The 22,333-nt window shown below is 39.5% G+C and overlaps 1 protein-coding gene across 2 annotated transcripts in view; it reads left to right on the forward strand.

The window, feature by feature from the left end:
* Nucleotides 1–164: 164 nt before the first annotated feature.
* ZC3H12C (zinc finger CCCH-type containing 12C) overlaps nucleotides 165–22,333 on the forward strand; it is a 38,592-nt gene continuing 16,423 nt past the window's right edge. The window contains exons 1-2 of one of the 2 annotated variants that reach the window (XM_079301401.1): nucleotides 165–295; nucleotides 19,469–20,235. In XM_079301401.1, the coding sequence (XP_079157527.1) occupies nucleotides 19,541–20,235 (695 nt within the window). In that variant the 5' untranslated portion in view covers nucleotides 165–295; nucleotides 19,469–19,540. Of the gene's footprint in view, nucleotides 296–14,066; nucleotides 14,288–19,468; nucleotides 20,236–22,333 lie in introns of those variants that run through there. The other variant, XM_079301400.1, reaches the window with a different exon arrangement.

The raw sequence follows: 22,333 nt of genomic DNA on the forward strand, positions 1-22,333 counted from the left end.
CCGGTGGAGGTCGCCCGGGCGGCGGAGGCCGCGGCGCGGCGGCGCTTCCCGGTGAGGGAGGAGGCAGCCCGGCGCTCTGCCCTCAGGGGCCGGCGGGTCGCCCCGCGGCTCGGCGGGCCCCGTCCCTCCGGAAAGTTTTCCCCGAGCCGTTCGCCGCCGAGGCGGCGGGGCGGCCGTGCCCCCTGCCCAGCGCCGGGCTGGCCCGCCCGCCCCGCCCGCGGCCGAGCCGGAGCTGCGGCCGGCCCGGGGGACACGCGTACCGCCAGCCTGACAAGGAATTTAAAACTTGGCTCAGGTACTCTGCCTACCCTGCCGTCCCCCCGCTTCTAACTTTTGGGGTTGTTTTTGTGGATGTTTTGTTTCTAATGATTCTGTGAGGAAAGTGTAGATTTATTCCCTCCGCTTTGTGTGAGAGGACAGGCTGCATAATTTGGCTTGCTTTATTTGCCGAACCGTAGTAAGTGTTGGTTTCGCCATTCTCAGATCTGGCTGTGGCTTCTAAGTCGTAATTTCTCGTAGAAATTAATTTTCAATCACCTGTGTGTTTTGGGCGTAATTCTGCAGGCATGTCTGAGTAGCGCCGGGCATGTGGGGCTGTGTTTGTGGAGCGGTGACGCTATTTTATAATGCCCCGGGGGAGGAAACTCCGCCGCCTGTGCTCGGGCAGCACCTTCTGCAGCCGGACTGGCCCGGTATCACTCCCGTGCCTGGCTCTGCCTTCCTGCCTCTGACGGGGACAAATAGCCCTTAAGCGATGGTGCTGCCGAAAGTTGGGTTAAGTAAATCCATCCCACTGAACGGCAGTCCACATTTCTTGAACAACAGATGGATTGAAATGTCATGTTTACTCTGTGTTGTCCTCTTGATCTGTGTTTGCAAAGCGGAGACATAACTCATAATTGCGGCTCTTAGGGTTATGCAATTAACAACATACTTAAGATAGCAGTAGCACAGTCTTTTGATCTGTAAGGCAAATAAACCATCCAAGTATGTCTGGGTTTTCAAGCTGGCAGGGCACTTCCTCTTCCACTGTCTCCTTACCATGTAGCATTTGCCTATACAGCAAGCCAGTGAGCTGACTGTAAGGCTTTTTCAAGGATTATATTAGATATATCTTAGTGAACTGAATTTCCTAACTGGCAGTGCTCCAGGGTGATACTACACTTAACAGAGTGTAGTCTGTCATGAATGACTCTGAACTCAAGCATGTTGGCATTTTAAAGAGAATTTGTTATGTCAGTGTAAAACACATTTACAACTATCTTAGGGAAATAGAGGGGGAAAATTCTTATTTTTCTCTCCCCGCTCCCCCTTTTTTCTTTATTAATTAGACTACTCACTATTGAAAATTTGAAAACTTACTTTTTGGTTTTTTCCTGATGGGTGTAGTTGAACCGATTTGAAGCATGTCATAACTCTACAAATCTTACCATGGTTATTGCATCTTTATTACTACACCAGACTTCTGGGCAGCAGTAACCCAGTGGAGCTGCAATTACCATTACCATTTGCAATCCTTTTAAAAAGGCAGTTATTATTTATGAGATCCTGATAGACAGAACTCCACTAACAGTATTTTTGCACATCTGCAAATCAAAACACGCAGTAAGAAATATTGTCTTAAAATGTGAATGCAGAGAAGTGGAGTTTATTGAAGGTATGCAATTTAAAAACAAACCCCATACTCTCAACCTGACAGAGCATGAAGGGATTATCCAGACTTGACTCATCTGTGCAGATTGTGCATTTCATGCTGACTGCTGTGCTGAACAGCACTCTGCTGCAGTGATTTCAACCTTCTCTGGGTTGTGCCAACCTTTAAAAACATTGTTGGTGTTCTGGAGCTGTTGATATTTTTCGAAGAAAATTAGGCTTTCAATTGGTGAGACTTGAAAAGATTGGAGATGCAGTTAGATATTTAATGAAACCTATTGACTATATATTTACTGTTCAGTTTTACATAGGTAAATAAAAAACATTACGAAATTTTATTTTGTGAGGTCTTATACATGCAGTTGAAAGTACTCTTTAAGCAAGCTGGAGAAAAAACAGCTCAAAGTCAGTGTGAAGTAAAATGAGGAACAGGTCAGTTTTTGAACTCAGAAATGGCTACAGCTAAGCAACTCCCATTTGGTAGAAAAGAGATGTGTGATTTAGTTTGACTTGTTTCATTACAGGAGTCATAAAATCTTGTTTGGTATTTTCTGCCTCATCTCTCTAACTTCTATCTTGAACCAGTTATTCTGCCCTTGAGAACTAGCGTGTGTTTCTTTTTTTCCCCCGGTTGTCAGTTTGTTTTTGTTTTTTAATTAAAACTAATCATAATCCGGATTTTGCTAGCCTCAGCCTCTAATGATCAATCTCTTAATAATCTGTATTTTAAATAATTCTTAAAAACTGAAATGCTTCAGAGGGAGTAACAGTAGTAAAAAAGGAGTGAGGTTTATAGTAACTAGGAGGAAGGGTCAAAAAATGTGTAAAACTTCTGCTTTTCCTCTTCTCTAAATATCATTCTGCTGCTTTTGCTGTTCTCTGAAGCAATGTCCCACATGTAGCTAGGTAGTCATAGATAAGAGTTTTTCTAAGTTGTTCAAGAGATATTTCCTCATTCAGTCATTTCCATAGTGTTTGTTGCCATGGGAGCTAGTCAGAGGCCTTATTAATGATTGAGGTGATTACACTTCATTTTTTGACTTGGGGTACTGAAAACTGTATCTGAGCTACTGTAAGAAACAGATGTTGTACAAAGACTGTTGGGAGTTGTTTATATGAAGAGACTGAAGCATTTCTGTCCTAGAACTGAAGTTGTAGAGTGATACTTTATATCTTTTATAATGTATAGTTATGTGTAAAATGCCTCACGTCTCCAAGCTTGCTAAATATTTACAATAAATGTAGTACTTCTACCATATGTTTGAGTCAAGAAACCCATTAATTGAACAGGCCCATATTTTTATGCTTGAAAGAATTGACTTCATTTTAATTGCAAAATTATATGTTAAAAGTAGGCTATAAAAAAAGCAGAGGTGAGATGGTGTAATAAGAATCAGAGTCATTTTTCTTGCTTCCTGACCTCAAACTGTAGTTATTTTCAGTTAGAAAATAGATGGAAAATCAATTGCAATCTGCTCATAATTGCCTTCCTGGTAGAGTTATGAGGCATTTTACTCTCTCTTCCCTCCCCTTTCCCCCATTCCTTTTTCTTCAACCTTTTTTTTTTTTCTTTTTTTTTTTAATGTTTTTTTCTCACTGTCTCTATTTTTTCCTCAGTATGTCTTGTGGAATAGGCAGCTCTCCAGAGCTAGAGGAGATTTTTCATTGAAAAGCTCTTAATCTTTAAATGTTTTTGTGTAACAGCTTGAGGCTCTGTCAAAGAGCATGTTCCTTACCAAGTTGTTTAGTGGTGAGTAGAAATTGACGGAGGTTTTCATAACCTTGGGGCTTTCTGCTTAGATGAACCAGGCATTTCTCTTTTACATATCAGGATTGATTACTTCAGATCACATGTCCTATGTAAAAAGCTTAGCTTGCACTACCAAAAATCCAAATTACATTTTACTGACCACGAAGTGCTGGGCTTGTCATTTGACATGGACTTTAACATTCTGCAAGGATGTTGTACTACCCATTAAAGAATTATTTTAGCACTTTTGGTAAACTCAGGCTCCATTCATTCTTGAGTCATAGCTGCAGAATGAGAATGCTTTGAAAACATAGCTCAATTTTAAGACTCACACCTCTGCTCTCCCGACTCCAAAGGTCCAGACAAGGTGTGTTCAAAGTTTCCCCTGGAGAGTAACGGAGCTCACCCTCTGCAGCTGTGAGATTCATCATTCTTCCAGGCTTATGTCACAGTGTGCACCAGACTACCTCTCCTGTTGGCTTGACCATTTCAAGGTTCTATTTGCTTGATTTATGAAACCAGTGTAACACTTTAAAATTTGACATACGTCATCCTCCTCCCCGGGAGAGTGTGTGTCTATTTATGTATTTATATGTACATGTGTGTCTGTATGGGTAGATGGACACAGAATAGAATGCTAGACCATCCCAGGTTCTGCTGTCCTTACAGATAGAAACCTTCTATGTGCTCATAAATGTAGCTCCCAATACCTCTGTTTTAGACCAAAGTGATTTGGTTCTAAATTCTTTCAGGATAAAGATGGTCTTTGCATAAAATTTCTGCAGTATTATACTAAGTATTTAAAATGCATTCTTTCTAAAAATTACAGTTTTCTTCAGGGTGGATAATGAGGAAACTAAAGCTTTATTCAGGAGGAGGGATTTTGCTTTATGAGAAGTTGATATTTTGAGAAAAGAGTGGGTAGAGAGGAGGGAGGGGCAAGACATTCAGTGGATGGGAGTGCAGAAAAGTTTAATGGATGTTATTAATCCTCCTGATGGAAGAAATAGAGTAATTTCTTTTGGTATGAAAGGAATGTCTTGGGAGGTGGTTGAAAGTTGCAGAGGAGTGCCAGTGACTGGAGAACCAGTGAAGCTGGAGGTGTTCAGTAAATGTGACACAGGTTATTGCAAATAACCTGAAAAGCATTTTGCTTGCTGTGAATACATAAAGCTCAGAGTCTGGGGAACATCTTAAAGAGTAAAATCCTTGAGCCCTTTACTGCTTGACAGAAACTCACATGATAATTCCTAAATGACCATTTGTGTGAGCCATGCTCCCCTATGAGCTGTAAAAATAATGTGCTAAGTTGTGAAATCAATGAATCAGTCCCATGAAGCTTTGAAGTTTTGTGATGAGCTGAAAATTTCAGTGTTGGTATGACTTAGACCTTTCATTTTAGGATTAATGAAATTTGGTGGTTTGGCAGAGATTGTCTGGAAAAGGGACAGATTGCATTTCCTTTAGCAGAAGTTACTTTCCTAGTCCACTTTTTTTTTTTTTTTAAACTGTTGGAGTAGAAAGTGATATCTCATTCTTCATCTCTCTGCTCTCATAGTTACCATTTTAGTTGTTGCCTTGACTCTCAACAGGTCTCTTCAATCCTTTGTCATATGCAAAGTTTATATTTGAGTTGCTGAGTTATGTGATCTTTCCAGATTCGATGCATGTCCTCATTCTTGATGACAGAGTTCTCTTATAAGAAGTGCCATAAACACTTTCATGGAGATCTCAACTTTTTTCTTAGTGGAGAGCCTTAGAGCCTCATAGCTTGCAGCAACATCCCCTAAAGGCTTTTCCACCTTAAAACATTCAACTAATTTGGAAACCTGAGATGATTTTTCCTTCAGCAATAATTCCAGTGCATGCTGTTTGTAATGCCAGATACACCTCTGGAAAAGGTTTGTTCTGGCTAGGGAAGGACTGTGATGTACAAGTGCCCAGGGCTGTGCACCTGGGTTCACAAGTCTCTGTAGCAGCTGCTTCTGGGGTTTGTACTGCCACTCTTGCTGGGCTGCCAAGTAGACTTTTGGCATCCTTGCCAAGATGTGAGTTGGACTCATTAGAGTTTCTGGAACTGTCACTGTTGGGATTACAGTCTGAACTTCTTGAAGTTCTTGAGCTACAGCCCATGCTTTCTGGTGAAAGATTAAAATTAGTTTTCTGCTTCAACTTTTGTTTCCTCAGCCACTTGTTCACTTGTCTTTTCATAGCTTTTTACTGTAGCTGTTCTGTGGAAGAAAATAACATCTGGTATCGTGCATACATTGATGGGACTTTCATCTGGTTCCAGCAAAAGACTGTGTGACTAAATATGTTTAAGTAGTGCTCACTTCCTGGAATTTGACCTTACTGCCAGGACTCATTCAAAATCACAACTTTTGTGTGAGCTTTGTTGTTTTCTCTGATGACGTCTTCTTCTTCTTCTTCTTCTTCTTCTTCTTCTTGTAAGTGGAACTTGGTAACCACCCTTGCCTGATAATTTAGGGAAAGCTAAACTACAGATCTCACAGAGATTTAGTGTGTGTTTGTATTGTGATATTATGCAGCCAGTTTTTTTCAGGAGTGAGAATAATTGTTCTTTGATAAGCTTTAATGATGTTGGTACAGTGCATGGTCTCTTTTTAAGGTTTTGTTCAGTATTTGGTGATAGTCTGCCATCTGATTTGTTCATAAAACTGGCTGCTCCTAAGTTTTATAAGGCTGTGGTAGCACTCTATAATTCACATGGAATGTCTTGATAAACTTTGGACACATTAGTATGTTACAAATCAGTTTGCTTTTGATATGTACATATGTTGCAAGAGAGATCTCAGATAAGCAAACTCATTAGTGTGAAAAAAGCATCATCATCTTAAAGTTGATCTTTTTGCTACTTCTGTGAGCAGTTCAAATTGTTCATCTGCAGCTTGAATGCACTATCATTATGCCTGTGAGATCTCTGACGAGCAAATGTTTGTAGAGGCCAGACTGAAAACAGATGCCTCCAGTGGGCATTGTAAATAGGGTTTAGTTCATCTGCTGACATGGGATCCTTTTGTGGAAAGTAAAGCCTCATCCCTTGATAAGTGTAAGATGATGTTGCAGAAATAGATAATAAGGCTAAATAGGGCATATTAGCAAGAGGATCGCCATCACACCAAGCGGAGCGATCATGTACCTCTTTTTGGCGCTGGTGCGATTGTATGTGGAGCACTGAGTCCTGTTTTGGTCTCTAGAGGACAGGAGAAGACACTGCCTTACAGGTGCCTATCTAGTGCATGGCTACCAGGCTGATTTGAGGGCTGGAGTACATGGTGTAACAAGGAGTGACACTGGGAGAGCTGAGTTTGTTCAGATTATTTAAGAAAAGTCAGAGGAGGATCTTATTGCTGTCTTCAGCTCTGTAACTTGTTTGGAGAAGACTCCATTTGGAGCAAAAGGACAAGAGGCAGCCACTGACAAGGTACAGTGAGAATTTCTAACTGAAGATGAAGAAAAAGGTCACCATGAGAATACTTTCACACTGGTGCAGGTGTCTGGGGAAATTGTGGAGTCTCCAGCCTTGGAAATGCTCAAAAATTGACTTGGAAAAGACACAGAGAAACATACTGCAGCTGACCCTGTATTAAGTGGGGGTGTGCTGGACTAGCTGATCTCCAGAGATTCCTTCCAAACTAAATTATTTAATACTAAATGTTAATAGCATCACCAGTTCTGAACAAAGTATTCTCATTTGCGTATCTTTTTCAGATCTAACTTCATGACAAGGATTCTGAAGAGCAAAGTATGAGCACTGGGGGCTCAAAAGGGCTCAAAACGTTTGCCTTATTAAGGAAATGTGTGCATGAATTCACAGGTCTGAAATCTAGTTGTCTTTTCAAATAAATACAAGAAAATTTGATCAGCAATATTAATTATTACTTAAAAAGCTGTAGACTTCTGAGCTCAGAATTGCTCTGAGACTGCAAATAGCTGGAAAAATTATGTGGAATCACACAGTTTGTCTCTTTCTGATGTACTAGGTTATTAAACATGAGCAAGCTGTTTTATTAATGTGTAAAATACTAGGATTTCAAAGCCTGTATGTAGCACAGTGTGGAGACTTTGATGGTCTTTCCTAAGCTCAGGAATACAGTAAATCTGAAGAAAAGCTATACTTAAATGCAAGGTAATAAGATAGACTTCTGTGCAGCTATTCTGTTTCATTCCAAGAACCCAAGTTCATTTGAAACTTTGATTTGCAGCTACAGTAACTCACTTTGTATAAGATCTGGCTATTGTTGCCACTTGTCAGGTCTATTAAAAGCTTCCTCAGAAAGTAAGAAACAGTTATGTACTACGTGTGTCTCGACAAACCACATGATCATGTCTGTCTTCCCTGATTCTTAGCTTACTGAATCTGGGTAAAAAATGGAACCTTAACATGTTCTCTGACTCTTTCATCCCAATAGAGAGTAACTGGCAAGGCTGAAAGTCGTACAGAAAATCCGCTGCTGGCAGCTCTCTTGCAGAAGGCTCCAGGCCAAAAAGACAACTGCAGCCGTGTGGTACAGGCATAGGAATTGTGTCTCAAATAAGCATAACACTGTGAAGCCATTTAGGGCGACACAGAGTCCAACCAACACCTTGAACTGTGTCCAGGAACCCTGGAGATTATGGGGCTCTATTGCCAGCAGCATGGCCTGAAACACAACCTGGCCATGTCTCTAGACAGTTTGAGAGGCCTGTTTTCCTCTAACAAACCTTTCAAACTCTTAACAATAGTCTGTGGCACAGATAAAAGATATTAAGTTGACTAGCTAAGTGTATTTAAATGAAGAGAATACTTTTTTTTCCACATAACCATGTTAGTTTTGTTAGAGGATTTTCTTCTGACAGAACAAATTTGAATAAAAGTACTTTGCTAAGCATGATGGTATACACTTTGTACAGTTGTAGGCATTGTCTGGCCCCCCTAGTATTGTCACAGAGAAAGTTAATTAGACAGTTCAAATTTTCATGCTCAGAAAGCATTCAGACAACGTGACTCTTTTTAGAAGTGGGAGGAGATCAAATTTAACATGTATGTATTGGGGGAAACTTTTTTCCCCTAGAATGCTTTGTATCTCAGTGTCTGCTGCAATTCATAAATAATAATATTTCATAATAAATTTAACAGTTACAATCTTAAATTAAGCATTGTTCCCCCATTTGTGGCAGAAATGGACAGTGCATTTCATACTTGAGTTTTATGAGATGTTGTTGATGAGAGCAGTTTTCCAACACTACCTTAGTGCATAGAAGGGGATTTCAGTGATTTTTGGCTTGCAAACCCCTGAATAATTTCCAGTAGATCTTTGTCTCTATTACTGAAAAATCCCCCAAGAATTTCTGGCCATGTGACTTACTGCCCTTGGACACAAGTCTTCTGTGATTGTCTGTCTGTGTGCATGCCCTGGTGTGCTTCTGCAGGTGTGGTTACAGTGGCTTGTATGTTTATGCTGGGGTTTAACCACATCTGAGTTGGAGCATCCACTTAAAGATGGGGAAATCCTTGGGCCTGCTGTATTTTATTGTGCTGGAGGCAGCCAGCAGTGGCCTGGTTGTGTTAGGAGGGGTGGTGTAGCAGGACAAGGGAGGTGATCCTTTCCCTCTGCTTGGCATTGAGCCCTCCAGTACAAGAGAGACATGGAGTTACTGGAGTGAGCATAATGAAGGAACTCTAGGAGGGAAGGCTGAGAGAGCTGGGGCTGTTCTGCCTGGAGGAGAGAAGGCTTGTGGGTTTCCTATCAATGTGTATAAATACCTGAAAGGTGTGTGCACAGCAGGCAGAGCCAGCCTCTTTTCAGTGGTGCCCATGGACAGACCAGAAGCAGTGGGCACAGTCTACTCCTGCTGAACATTAGGAAGTTTTACTGTGAGGATGACCAAGCACTGGCAGCTGCCCAGGGAGGTTGTGGAGTGTCTGTTCCTGGAGATGTTCAGATGCTGTCTGGACAGGGTCCAGCAGCTGGCTCTTGGTGGCCCTGCTGGAGCTGGGGAGTTGGACTTGATGTCCTACAGAAGTCTCTTCCAACTTCAGCGGTTCTGTGACACTGTGAAAGGAGCACAGCTTAGGAATCCATGCCTATGATAAATATCTGTGAGTTACAGTACTGAGGCAATAACTTTTTCATCATCCTCTTTGATAAACATTGTAGAGGGATTTTTTTGTTCCATGATCAAAACTATTTACTTTTAAAATTAAAATATGCTTCAGAAAATGTATTTCATTTGAGGTGCTACGTCTCAGTGTGGTAGTGAGAGGTGACACCAGTGGTTTTTTGTGTCGCAGAACACTGCCTTGTTCTTCCTGTGTAGTTGGCTGGTGTTGGGCTCCTAATGTAGGCAAACTCTGCAGCTGCAGGCAGGTGCCTTGTCATGTTGTGATGAACAGCTCATGGTCACTGCCTTTGTCTACCAACAGAAAAGCAGACTGGATCTGTTTTACCCGTGGTTAGCAAAAACTAATCACTGCTAATGGTAAAACTTGGGGTTTTCCTCTTCTCTTCACAGCCTCAGAGGACATCTTGATAAATTTTGCAATGGTTTGCTCAAATCTTGCATGTAGCCAATGTACTGATAATCTAATGGGATTATACCAGAAACTGTAGGCATTCTGACTTTTTTTAAGATGATGTCCTGCTGGAAAATGCATCTCTGCTTTTTTTTTAATTTTAAGGATAACTAGAGAAAGATGGGTCTATTTTTAAGGAGCGAAAGAAATCTTCACTACTTTGTTTTAATGCATTTGAAAGTGCATGTTTTTCTACAGAGCAATTGCACTGAATTTGAAAATACAGATGAACCTTGTTTTAAAATACGGTGGCTTTGAAAGGTTAGTTATTCTCTAGGCAAAACATTCTCATCTTTATCATAGTATCAGTACTTTTTATGAATTTTAGGCACTCTTTACGGGTCATTTAATTCATTCCTTTGTATGGCTGTAGAGTGGTGGGTTTTAGTCTGGTTTTGACTGTAGATAGATCCAGTCTAGAGCACCACTTACCACTCCTTAAAACTAGGTGAATTTCTTTTCGAGTGTTCTACTTAAGATAGTCTATCTCTTCATTTAACTTGAAAAGAATACTTTTTTTCTATTGCCACCTTGTAATTTTCAAGGTAAGCATTACCCTTGCAGCTCCCAAGTCCAGTAAGGTTTTTTACTTTTTTAGGGCTGATTTTTGTCTGTAGCCTATAACCTTAATTTTTATTTCATAACTGCAGTGGTTTGTGATTGGTTTAACTTGTGCAGTGTGCTCCTGCAAAAACATTATTTATTATAGGAGACTTAGCACAAAGTTGTAAAATAAAAGAGAGTTAAACACATTAATGGGACAAATTGTCTTTCTCTAATTGCTGCAATAATACCACTGTAGTTACAGAATGTCAGAATGACCATTTTGTATGCTTGCATAAAATAATTTCTTATTAAATAAGGCTTTATTTTCAATGTGTTTGAAACAAGATTTGGCTGGAACTAGCAGCTTTCTGGGGGTTTTTTTAGGGGATTTTTCCCTGCCTTACAGCAGTGCTTCCCTAATATCATCAGCCTCTGCTGTCTGAATTTCCCAGCTGCTCCAGCTCTCCCCCCCTTGTTCCCTCTGGTCCTTCCATTTGTGCTTTTCACACACACTGGGCAGTGGGGAGGGCAGGCAGATAAAGGGGATGCTCTCCTTCCCACCTCTCACCCAAACCAAGAGACACACAGGTCTGTGCCTCTCTGCAGCATTCCATCCCCTTCCGGTGTGCCATTCTGAAATCTCATTCCACCTTGGAGTCTCCAAGCCCATCACCTCCAGGCAATTCAGGATTTTGTGCTGGCCTGCTGTTTAATCAAGTGACACTAAGGACCTGACAAGCACTGTATGGAATGTCCCATACCTAGCAGCCACAAATGCAGGTTTTTATAGCTTACTCATCTTGCAAGACCAGAAATTTGAAGGAGCTGTTGCATTTGCTGTGTCTGGATTGAATTTACTACCTCTTTGTGTTTTCTGTATCACAATAGGAAGCTGTTGAACTTGTTATTGGATTTGGAGGTTTTAGCACAAGAAGTAGAACTTGCTTTGTCCTTCTGTGCTGTATGCCTTGTGCTTGCTTTGTATCTTCTGGTGATGCTCTTATAGCCTTTCATAGATGTGATGGCAGAGCCCCACTGTTTCATACTAAGTGTCTTTGGTGAGCTCATCATTCAAACAAGGAAACCTCGAGTACTTTATAAACCTTAATATGAATGCTTTGCTGTCATCACAAACATGATGTAATAGGATGATCTGACATCATGCAAACCTTCAACAACCCAGCTTCTTTAGGGAGGGGCTGAGAAGATGCTTACAGAAGAGGCAGCTGGTTTAAGTAACTGATGTTGTGCACAAGACAGAATTAGAAAATGTCTTCTTAATTAACACAGCTATATCTTGCTAGAATATTTTCTGTGAATTTAACAATATAGTGTAAGTCTTCAGATTGCATCCATTCTCATTTTGGTCATAGTGCTGCAGTGTGGTGTTTGCATGAGCTTTAATTTGCAGCTAAAGTTTATCCCTGGTTCCCTGAAGACATGCACTTGGTATGTGGAGAGTTGGGGGGTAACATGAAACAGGGTAGTATTCTTATTGTTACTGTGGAGGACATAGAGGGGGCAGGTCTTTACAAGAGAACTTCCTACAGCATTATTTTTAAGGCAGTTTTCTAAGCTGGGTAATACACTTGCACTAGTTGTGCTTGTAGAGCCATAAATACAGCACTTCTCTGTCATGGAGTTCTCTGTTATAGATGTGTATAAAGGGCATCATATGTGTCTCTGCAAAGCAAGCATCTCTGCATTGCAAAAGAAATTCCTGGCTCTAATCAGGGAGATGACAAATGACTAGCCAAGTGATCCTGCTTGCATTTAAGTGCAGTTCTTGGACATAGGTGAACTGGACTGGCTTCCAATTTTGCCTACAGAAGTTTTAATATGCTTAATGTTATCCAATACCGGCGACTGAGGTAGTCTAAATACCACAGCAGGGACTGATTAGCTTTTTCAGATCACTGCTTTTATTCGCTGTTTGCAAAGAGGCTTAATCCAGTGCTGGGGATCAGGCATCCCACTGTGCTCGTGGGTAGCTTTCTCTCAGTCTTTGTGTTCACAGTGGCAGAAATTAGTGTGGAGTCTCCTCCTGCCTCCAACTTAAAAGCTCCAAAATTGTGGCATTGGTAGTTGTTTTAAGGAGTGTTTAATGGACAGAGAAACTGTAGTTGGGGTTTCTTCTTTGAAGTTTAATATCTGGGGGCACCTGATAAGTGCATCAGTGTAATAGCATGACAGTATGTAATTTCATTTACATACTGTGTTGAATTGCTTTAATATCCACATAAAGCTTGGCAAGTTGCTTGAAACAGTTCTAACAAACCTACTCTCATTCTTTTCTTCTGTTAAATCACAGTGGATGTTTCCCAGCAGTTTACCTGTCCTCACAAGCAGAGGAGGACAGCTGCCTCTGTGGTTCTCATTATTGCTTTTAGTCATGTAGTGATGCTGACGTTCAGTAACCATGCTTTTCTAGTAGTCATTCAGATGAACATTTGCAAATGCAGCATCTCTTCCTTCTGTGTGTTGACCTGTCTTCAGTTGAAGTTATCAGCTGTGGAAAATTCTTACTTGGAGGTCCACAGTGCACCACCTTGTTTTTATCAAGCATCCCATTGCTAGGATTATGTTGCTAAATATCTGTGTTGGGCAATGGAAATGTGAGGGGAGATGGACTGGAGTTTGTGTTTCTGTGTGGATTACTTCAGTTGAAAATAAAAACAATAAAGAGTTGGCTATAGTCTAGCTCCAGACTTCTGTTCAAATATTCTGTCATCAAGAAGAGATGGAAAGATATTGGCATCTAAAACAGATGTGTGAAAAAATATAAGAGGAAAACAGTTTTGTTGCAAACAGTTATAAGGGACTCCTGAACAAAAGAGTGATTCGTAGTTCCTTTCTATCAAGTGCTCTAATGTTTCAACTGCTTAAAAATATCCATTATTCCATATTAATACATACTAATATTATGTGATTTTAGTTTAAATACTTTCATCCCTTCCATTGAAATTACCCACAAGTACTCTTAGAGTTGTGTGTAAATGCAAGTTTGTTGTAATTATTGAGTAATGTAGAAAAGGGTCAGAAAATTCAGAAAGCAGTTTCTGAATGCATTTCAGTGTTTAGTGTGGGCTCCTTTCGTACATCCTTGTGCTTTATACCAATATGATTAATTTTGCTAACAAGAAAAGGGGAGTACAATAGCTCCTGATAGATTTATTTTTATTTAATATTTTACCTGACAAAGAACTTTTTGTTTCCATAATAGAAGGGGTTATATTCCTTCAGACTGATATATTTTAATAGAAACTCACAATTTTTACTACTTAGAAAAATAATTCTTTTCTTTGTTTCATGAATTAGAAACAATGAGGAGAAGCTGAAGTCTGCCCAAGCCAGGTGTTTCTTGTTGGCAGCCTGCTCCCTAATGACTCTGGCTCTCATACAGCAGCTGCCTGCTAGTCTCTTTTGTATGGCCTATTGTTGCTGCACACCCCTCGTTAATACACATGCTGCCCGGGGCAGACCCTGAGAATGACATCAACTTGCTTATCTTAGAAACCTCCGAACCTGATGCAGGGTGGGGAGGTTGCCTTGCATCTGCCCAGCCAACTAATTGTGAGCTCTGCGGGCCGTGATTGGCTCCGCGGCCGCTCAGTAGTAGGTTAAGCAAAGACATCGCGGGTCCATCTGTTCGTCCATTCATTGTTCTGCCTGCTTGCCTGAAGTCTGCAGCTGAAATCGTGTTAAGGAGTTGCTTCTGGAACAGCTACGAGAAGCCAATGTCTGTGTGCTTTCCAGCCAACGTAAGTATAGGGGCTTCTCTCTGCACGGACGGGATGGCTCACCTTGCTGGTGCTGCAGCGCTAGCGCTTGGCGTCTGGACAAGGAGCTAGCTGCGTGCCGGCTGAGATTGGCACACTTTGGGTGCCTCTTGGAAAAAGAGGGAAAGAAAAACACCTATGTGCTAAGATGAATTATATTAAAGAGCATTGGTCTCACACAGTGCGTTCCATTAAGGAACTTTGGAAAGCATCAGTAATGGTGCATTTCTCAGAATTCAAAAATGGTAGGCAGTAGCCATCAACAGAACGAATTCTGTAGCCCACTGGGGAGACGGAGAGGTTTCAACTTTTAAGTTACAGTTATTTACCCTTTTTTTGAAAATAAGCAGTTATTTAAATTGTGACTAGTAGAAAGAGCTCTTAAAGAAAAACAAAATTAGAGACCTTTTCCGTTATATTACGCCATGGGTGAAATTTACCGTGTTTGTAGAAATAGCCCGTAATGGAGCTTTCCTATCTGAAGATACTGTAGTGTAAGATTGAGCATCAGGGTGCCTTCAGATAAGAATGTGTTACAGTCAAAGATTTTGAGTTTTGAAAAGCAGTTGTCAGTGTGTCAGTTCTAGCCTGGCTGTTTTTATAAAGTTTCTAATCTATTTTGTTTCATGATTTGAGTTCAGATGTTAGGCTGAAGAACAAACACTGTATACTCCATGAGCCTGTCTTCCAAGGATTCTGTAAAAAAAAAAAGTCCAAAACAAAGGCCTTCATATATCAGTTGAGAGGGAAAGAGAGCATATAAAAGGGTTAAAAAGAGGTTTGCATTTCTACCACATGCCCTATTGTGTGAACATATGCATGAGTCTATTGAAAGTTTTCAGAAGATGGGCAGGCCACCAGTTGCTGGTCTCCTGCAGTTCCAGTAGACATCTGTTGCCCCAGAGCATTAACCAATCTGTTCAATGGGACATCCCTCCTTTGTTGGATAGAATGATGCAGACAACAGCACTCGCTCAAATACAATGGTAATTAAATACATAGAAACTACAGCAGTAGGTATTTATTACATATTCATTATTTTATTTGCATTGTTGCAGTATCTTTATCATTTGGATAATGGATACGTTCTTTTTTCTTCTTTTCTGATCAACTCTGCACTTCTGTTTGTGACAAGCAGTGAGTGTTTCAACAAAATTATTTCAGTATTTTCCATTTTGTGTTTAGAAGACTTAGAAAAAGTCTACCTGTGTGAAAACATGTTGAACTATTCCTTGTTGAGTGTATCTTCAGAAACTTGTTGATGGTCTTTTAAGAATGCACATTTTCTGTTACACTGTGCCACATGGCACTACTTTACCCTGTTATTTTCCTCTGTGAACTAAATTTGCATAAAATGACTTCTTTTATTCTCAACCGTAAGTGGAAAATATTCTGAATACACAGTAAAAGATTAGGTGATCTACTTGCCCACATCCCTTTGAGAAATGTTTCTGTTTTGTGTGGAGGTGAACCAATGGGCTGGTTGTTAATGGTTAGTGGAAAATAGTGGCGACTTCTGAGAAATGGTGAAAGATTATACTTCTGCAATGAAGTGCTGGATTAGTATGTTTATAGTTGTTAAATGTATGTACGGTACTTTAAGCCTGTAACAGTGAGCACAGTGTGAGATACTGCAGTTTCAAACAGACTACAGTTTAAAACTTATCATAGGTATGTCTAAATTGGGAGTTACTAATTTTATTAACTTTTTCATAAATACAAATTCTTTTACTGACCTGTGGTAAGCATAACTGAAAGGTGAAGACTTTCACGTCTGGAATTTTTTGGATGATTTTGTTTGTTTATCTCTCTTGAGTCAGAATTCATAGTAGATACTTTTCTTAGCTATATTGCATTGTATCAGTCAACATACTTTAAAACCATATATGTGTAATAAAAGCTCCTTGTGAATAAAGGAGTTCTTAGCTGATGTTGTTCCTTAGATAAATGTGACCTTTTCTGGTTTTCATGAGCTTCATTGTCCTGTATATAGGTACGCTAGTGTTTATTTGGAATACAAATTCATTCAAATTGATTGCCTGGCATGTTGCTCTTCACTAAGCAAACCAAGACAAAATAATCAGCAGCATTCAACAGTGACATCTGATTTTCATGGTTCTAGTCAATGAATCTCATAAAGGACATCATGATGGGAGCTCCAAAGTGTAATGTTTCTAAGACATGCTACTGACCACAAATAGGATATACAAAGTTCCCAGGCATTGTCAAATTTGTCTGAAAATAAATGCAATTTGCATGCAGGGTTTAGGCCAAATGCCAGGTGGCAGGAATAGTGTATTGCTTGTGCAAAACTATTTCAGAAATATTGAGCTTTGGATTTACCATAGAAATACAAATATTGCTTTTAAAGCAATGGTATAATGACTATATATTCTCTGTGGGAGATGTTAAAGCTGCTGCTTCTATTATTCTGTTCTTCAAGTAGTTTCTGAAAAACAGTAGAGTTCTTTGCAAAACAAGCAATTATATATTGGAGCATGATGGAGATTGACAGGAGAATTAAAGTAGATAGATGTGAGGCTGATTATGTATATATTCCTAACAATGGGCCAAGCTCAGGCTACGGTCATTTTTCATATGCAGTTGATGTGCAAATGGTCTAAAGTACGTTTCATATAATGCCTGATCTTCAGACACATTCATATGCTAGTGACTTCTTTGAATCCCACTGGAGGGTGTTATGATTGTTGTTGCTGTAAAGCACTTAAACTTCAAGAAAGAAGTGATTGGAGAATGACTTAAGTATTATTTTAACTAACACTAAAAAAAAAAAAAAATCCTCTTTCCAATCTATGCGCTTCAGGCTTTCGGTATTTGATGCTGTTAATATGCAAACTCTTCTTCCCCCCTTCCAGAAAAACCCTCCCTTCACTTTTAGTTCAATACTAAAATGACATTTCACAGTACACGGATTTAGGCAGTGACCCATTATCTCCCTGTATTCTGCAGCAGCAGTACATGAGCCAGCTCAACTTTTCAGTCCAGCTTAAAAGTATTGCCCATTAACTAGACTTCCTCGAGTCAGAGCAGATTGTGGGGTTGGTGGAACAATGATGTCGGGGCTTCCAGATTGGTTTGGCAGCTGCATTGTTCTCCGAGGGGAAACCAGACGCACTTAAGTCCCGCTCTCTTTCATGGGCTTTTGTTCATACCAAATTATTCTTTGGCTGTGCTAGTATTCATGATGGTATGTTAAAGGAGCGCATCCTAGCAACTAGAGGCTGGTTGCTAAGCAGCCTGGCTTCCAATAGGGGCTGCTTGTTTGCCATTTGTTTTAATTTTTGTGTGTGTGTGTGTGTGTGTGTGTGTGTGTGTGAGTTCTCTGAAGGCCACGATGTTGGTTTTTTAACTGTATCTTTTTATTGTAATATTGTGATTTGTTACTACCTCTGTGCTATCAAGTGTATTATCTTAGTTAATAAATCACAGTGTGAAAAGGTCCATTTCCTAAATTCTTGTTGTGTTTAATCTGTGGGTTACTTGAAATCCTAAAGCTTTGTGTTAAGAGAAGGCAATAGTCATTAATACACTGCCTGAGAATTACAGCCTGCCTTCTAACAAGATAAGATCTATGTATTCTTCCCTATCAGTCTTGTTGGGAATAAGGTATTGGAGATGAAAGCACTGATGATAGATAAAATTTGTTTATGATAACTGGAAATGTTTAGGTGAAGTAAGATTTTGTGCCCCATAACCAGAATACTCTACCACAATGGTAATGTCTTGGCACTCCCTGCCTATAGAATCTACTTTTACTGAATCATGGATTGAACTGTTTGTTTGATTTTGTCTAATCTTAAGCCTGGATGAATATCTCTGGTGCACACTCTCAAATCTTTATTGTAAGAAGAAGAAAGTACACCGGATTTTAAAAATACTGTGTCAATCTTAAATGCTCACCTGTAAGGGGATGGAAATTTTAAGTTCAAGTGAAGTCCTTTGTCTGTATATCTTGCTTTATATTCTGCCTTACAAGATGGAAGTGTGAAAGAACCCTTTTGTTTCATAGTCTTTCCTTAATTTAAATTCTTCTTTTTCATTGCAACCTTGCAATACAATTGGTCCATATGGTCCATTTTTTATCTATGAGAAATAATTTATGTTTTATTTTCTTTATTGAAACAGCAAAGATTCCTATTTAAAAGAACAAAGTAAGGGAAAGAGGTATCAATCTGCCTTTAAATGTAGGTTGTTGAAGTAATATTCATTATGAAATAGGTAACTAACTTCTGTATAACTACTGCTATGCAAATTTCCTCAAGAAAATCCAATATGGCAAGTATATGAAGTCCAGAAAACTGCAACTTTTTTCTTCCATTCTTCCTAAAAGGCTCATATCTATACACATATAGTTTTGGTTTATCGAAAGGCTTGCACAAATCTAGTGCAGGAGCTGAAATCAGCTTTTAATTTTGTTGCCTTGGCTTGATGAATGGTGTGTTGGAATTAGTGCAAAGACTTCCATTGGCTTTATTGGCCATTAGATCAATCCATGTCCCTAAATGCTGTATGTTTTAGTAATACAACACTCTGTTGAGAGCAATTAGTCTTTCTTGACTTAATTATCACTTTATAAGGGAATTCAGAAATAGTTTGAGTGTATTCAGTTGAACCAATAGTGTCTTTCAGGGCCAATAAGTTTTTATTTAATCATGTTTTCTGTTACTAGTAAGCCAGAAAATCTAGAACTGTGCTAATTTCTTTCAGTTCAACGTACTGTAAGGTATTTAGTTTGAAAATCTTTTCTAGTATTTTATAGTCACTTTTTTTTCATTGTTACAACATAGTCTTAATGCTAGAAGAAATAGCTCGGTTTTAAATAATGACTGTACTCCTGTCTCTCTGCATTACAGTAGGTAAACTTGGAATCTTTGGTTTCATATTCTTTCATAAATCCATTTCTAGGAAAATATAAGTAAAACATTTGATACATTCAGTAGGCAGGTGGTTAGTTATTTACCCACTTAGCTATAGATATTCCTTAGGAAGAGTTTTTCCCACAAAAAGCCTTCCATGTTTAAGAAAAGAAAAAAGTTCTGTTTCTCTGCTGCAAGAGAATAAATGCAGTTCTGAAGAAGCAGCAAGAAAATAGAAAACAAGTCATGCATGTAACCAGTTGCAACATTTTTGTTTTCTCTTTAGGAATACGGAACACTTTATATTCAGGAATACAAGAAAAACAGCAAAGTGGAGTCAAGTACATGCAGCAGCTTCATGGGCTTGAAGGATCATCTGGGGCATGACTTAGGCCACCTTTATGTGGGGAGCACTGGCACACAAATAAATGCAATTGTACCTTGGTCGATGGCGGAGAAGCCAACAATGGATAAGGTTAATTCTAGGAAAGAAGACAGAGAAAAGGAGGCATCTGAAGAGACTTCTGGAAGCTCCAGCTGTGACTCCGAAGAAAGCACAAATTCTGATAATGATTCAGAGAGACTGAATAATTCTGGATTGGAGTCACATTTATTGCCTAAGACTCACCGACAGCTGTGCCGATCTCCTTGCTTAGAGCCTCATATACTAAAAAGAAATGAAATCTTGCAAGACTTTAGGATAGAAGAGGCACAGTTAGTACCTAAGGAAGTCAAAAAGCCTCCTGATGTGGTGAAAGAATATCAAACCAAACTGGAGTTTGCACTTAAGTTGGGTTACTCTGAAGAGCAGGTTCAACTTGTACTAAATAAACTTGGTACTGATGCTTTAATAAACGATATTTTGGGAGAACTTGTCAAACTTGGGAATAAAACTGAGACTGATCAGTCTGTAACTAATGCAAACACTAGTGTAATGCGTGAAGCGTCTTCCATAGAGTCTCAGAGGTCAGAGTCTCCACTTCAGGAGGATGTGACAGAGGATGGAGACAACCTGAGGCCAATAGTTATTGATGGCAGCAATGTTGCAATGAGGTATGTGACCATGAAGGTTTTGCTTTTCTATTTAAAAGGAAACAGAAGTGTCTTGTCTATCAGTTCAAGCACTGATGTTTGGTGACCCTGCCTTATGCAGGGTCTCTTGTGTCTTTGTCAACCACACTGTGCTGATATTGTGACCAGGTTACAGGTCTGTAGGACTTCAGTGGTGTACTACTCCCTGTTAGAGCAACCAAAGGTTAATGCCAATCTCCCTTTGTAGGCAGATACCAAATCTCTCCTCACTACCACTCCAGTCCTTAATTTTTGGTAGTCACCATTGCTACTGGCAATTGCTGGATGGAGTTACGTACAGAAATATGTTATGTTGTTACAGTAAATGTAATATTCCTTAAGTTTATAAAATAGTGATATAGAATTAAGCAGCTTAAGGGATATTTCTTAGTCGGCTGATCTGTGAGAACTGATCTGTCCATAGCATTGGTCTAGATTATCAGTTTTGGAGTTAGGTTTTATTGCCATTAATTGCTGAGTTTAGTGTGTGAAAGATGACTTTCACTTACATGCCCACACACAGCACATTTACCTACAGCATTCACTGATCCTCAGTCATCTGGGTGCGTAACAAGAAACTTGCCTGTGAAAGTGAGAGGTTCGTGCTTCCTTGGTCATTAAAGAGAGAGGGAATGGCAGAGAGATTAGGATTTTATGGCAGTATAAATGATTAAATGATGAATTGATTGGTAACTGTTTCAGTAAGTCATAAGGATTATCTGATTACTAGCAGAAGGGTTTAGAAGGTCAGTTTTAGTTTTCTGAAAACTTGACATGGTTTTCATTAGCTTAGGAATAAAACTTGATTCAAGATTTTCCTGAGCTAAAAAAAAAACCTGGCATTTCCGTGGGATGTCTTTTTGCTTCTAAGCTAGTCAATTCCCTTTAAATGAAGCTTTTTAAAATGAAATTTAATTAACCACTTATTTATACCAATATGATGGGTTTTGTTTTTTAATTAGAGGAGTTAGCACATAAGACAAGGATATTTCTTGTTTCAATATGGTATATTCCTGTGAGTTCTTTCTGCTGGATGTGTCATTCCTTATCTCTTGGTTCAACTTGAGCTCTACAGGAGGCATGTCCAGTTGAACAAGCACGACTGCAGCACTCAACCAAGAAGTTATCCAGAGGCTTCTGAAATGTGTTTTTATTTTGCTCCACATAAATCCAAAATGCTTGTGTGTTAGCTAGTCAACACTTGGTGGGTGGACTTAGGTTCAACTCTTACAAACTGTACTGAACATATTCCAGAACTAGCTCCAAATCTGTCAGTATTCCTTAATGTTATTCAGCTATTAGTATAAATATTTAGGATTTGCCTTCCTATGTTCAATTTGCTTTCTTGACCACCTGCATCAAATGAACCAGCTATGAATGTATGTGATGCATGCTGCAGAGCCTTAAAACAGATTAAATCTATTAATAGAACAGTTGTTCTGTATCCAATAATCAAATTAACTGATCTTTACTTGTTTTCTACCAAATGTAATCACAGAATCATTCCATTTGGAAGGGGTCTTTGAAGTTTCCTACATAAAGCCATTTCAAGGCCATGTCCCAGTTTGGTTTTAAATGTCTCTGAGGAGATAGAGACTCAATGTGTTCTCTGGGCAAGTGTTTGAATGCCTTTATTGTGATAAAATTTCCTTATTTTATGTTTAGGCAATATTTCTTGTATTCTATTTTGTGCCCATTTCCTCTTGTTCTGTCACTGGACACCAGTGAGAAATCAGTTTCTGTTCCCTTTTTTTTTTTCCCCATCAGGTATTTAGACATATGGATAAAATTTTCCCAAGCTGCATCCTCTCTAGGCTACACAATCAGAGACCTCTCAGCCCCTGCTCCTTGTATGGAAGGTGCTCCAGTCCCTTTATTAATCTTTTTGTGTTTCACTAGCCTTTCTCCAGTACTGTCTATGCCTGTCTTGTATGGGAAAGCCCAGAACTGATCCCAGCACTCCAGGTGTGTGAGTAGAGAAGGATCCCCTCCCTCAACCTGCTGGCAGTGCTTTTCCTAATGCAGCCCAAGAGACTACTGGCCTTCTATACTGCAAATGTACATTGGTGCCTCATGATCA

Source organism: Erithacus rubecula (assembly GCF_903797595.1).
Source record: "Erithacus rubecula genome assembly, chromosome: 1".
In the NCBI taxonomy this organism is placed as follows: Eukaryota; Metazoa; Chordata; class Aves; order Passeriformes; family Muscicapidae; genus Erithacus; species Erithacus rubecula.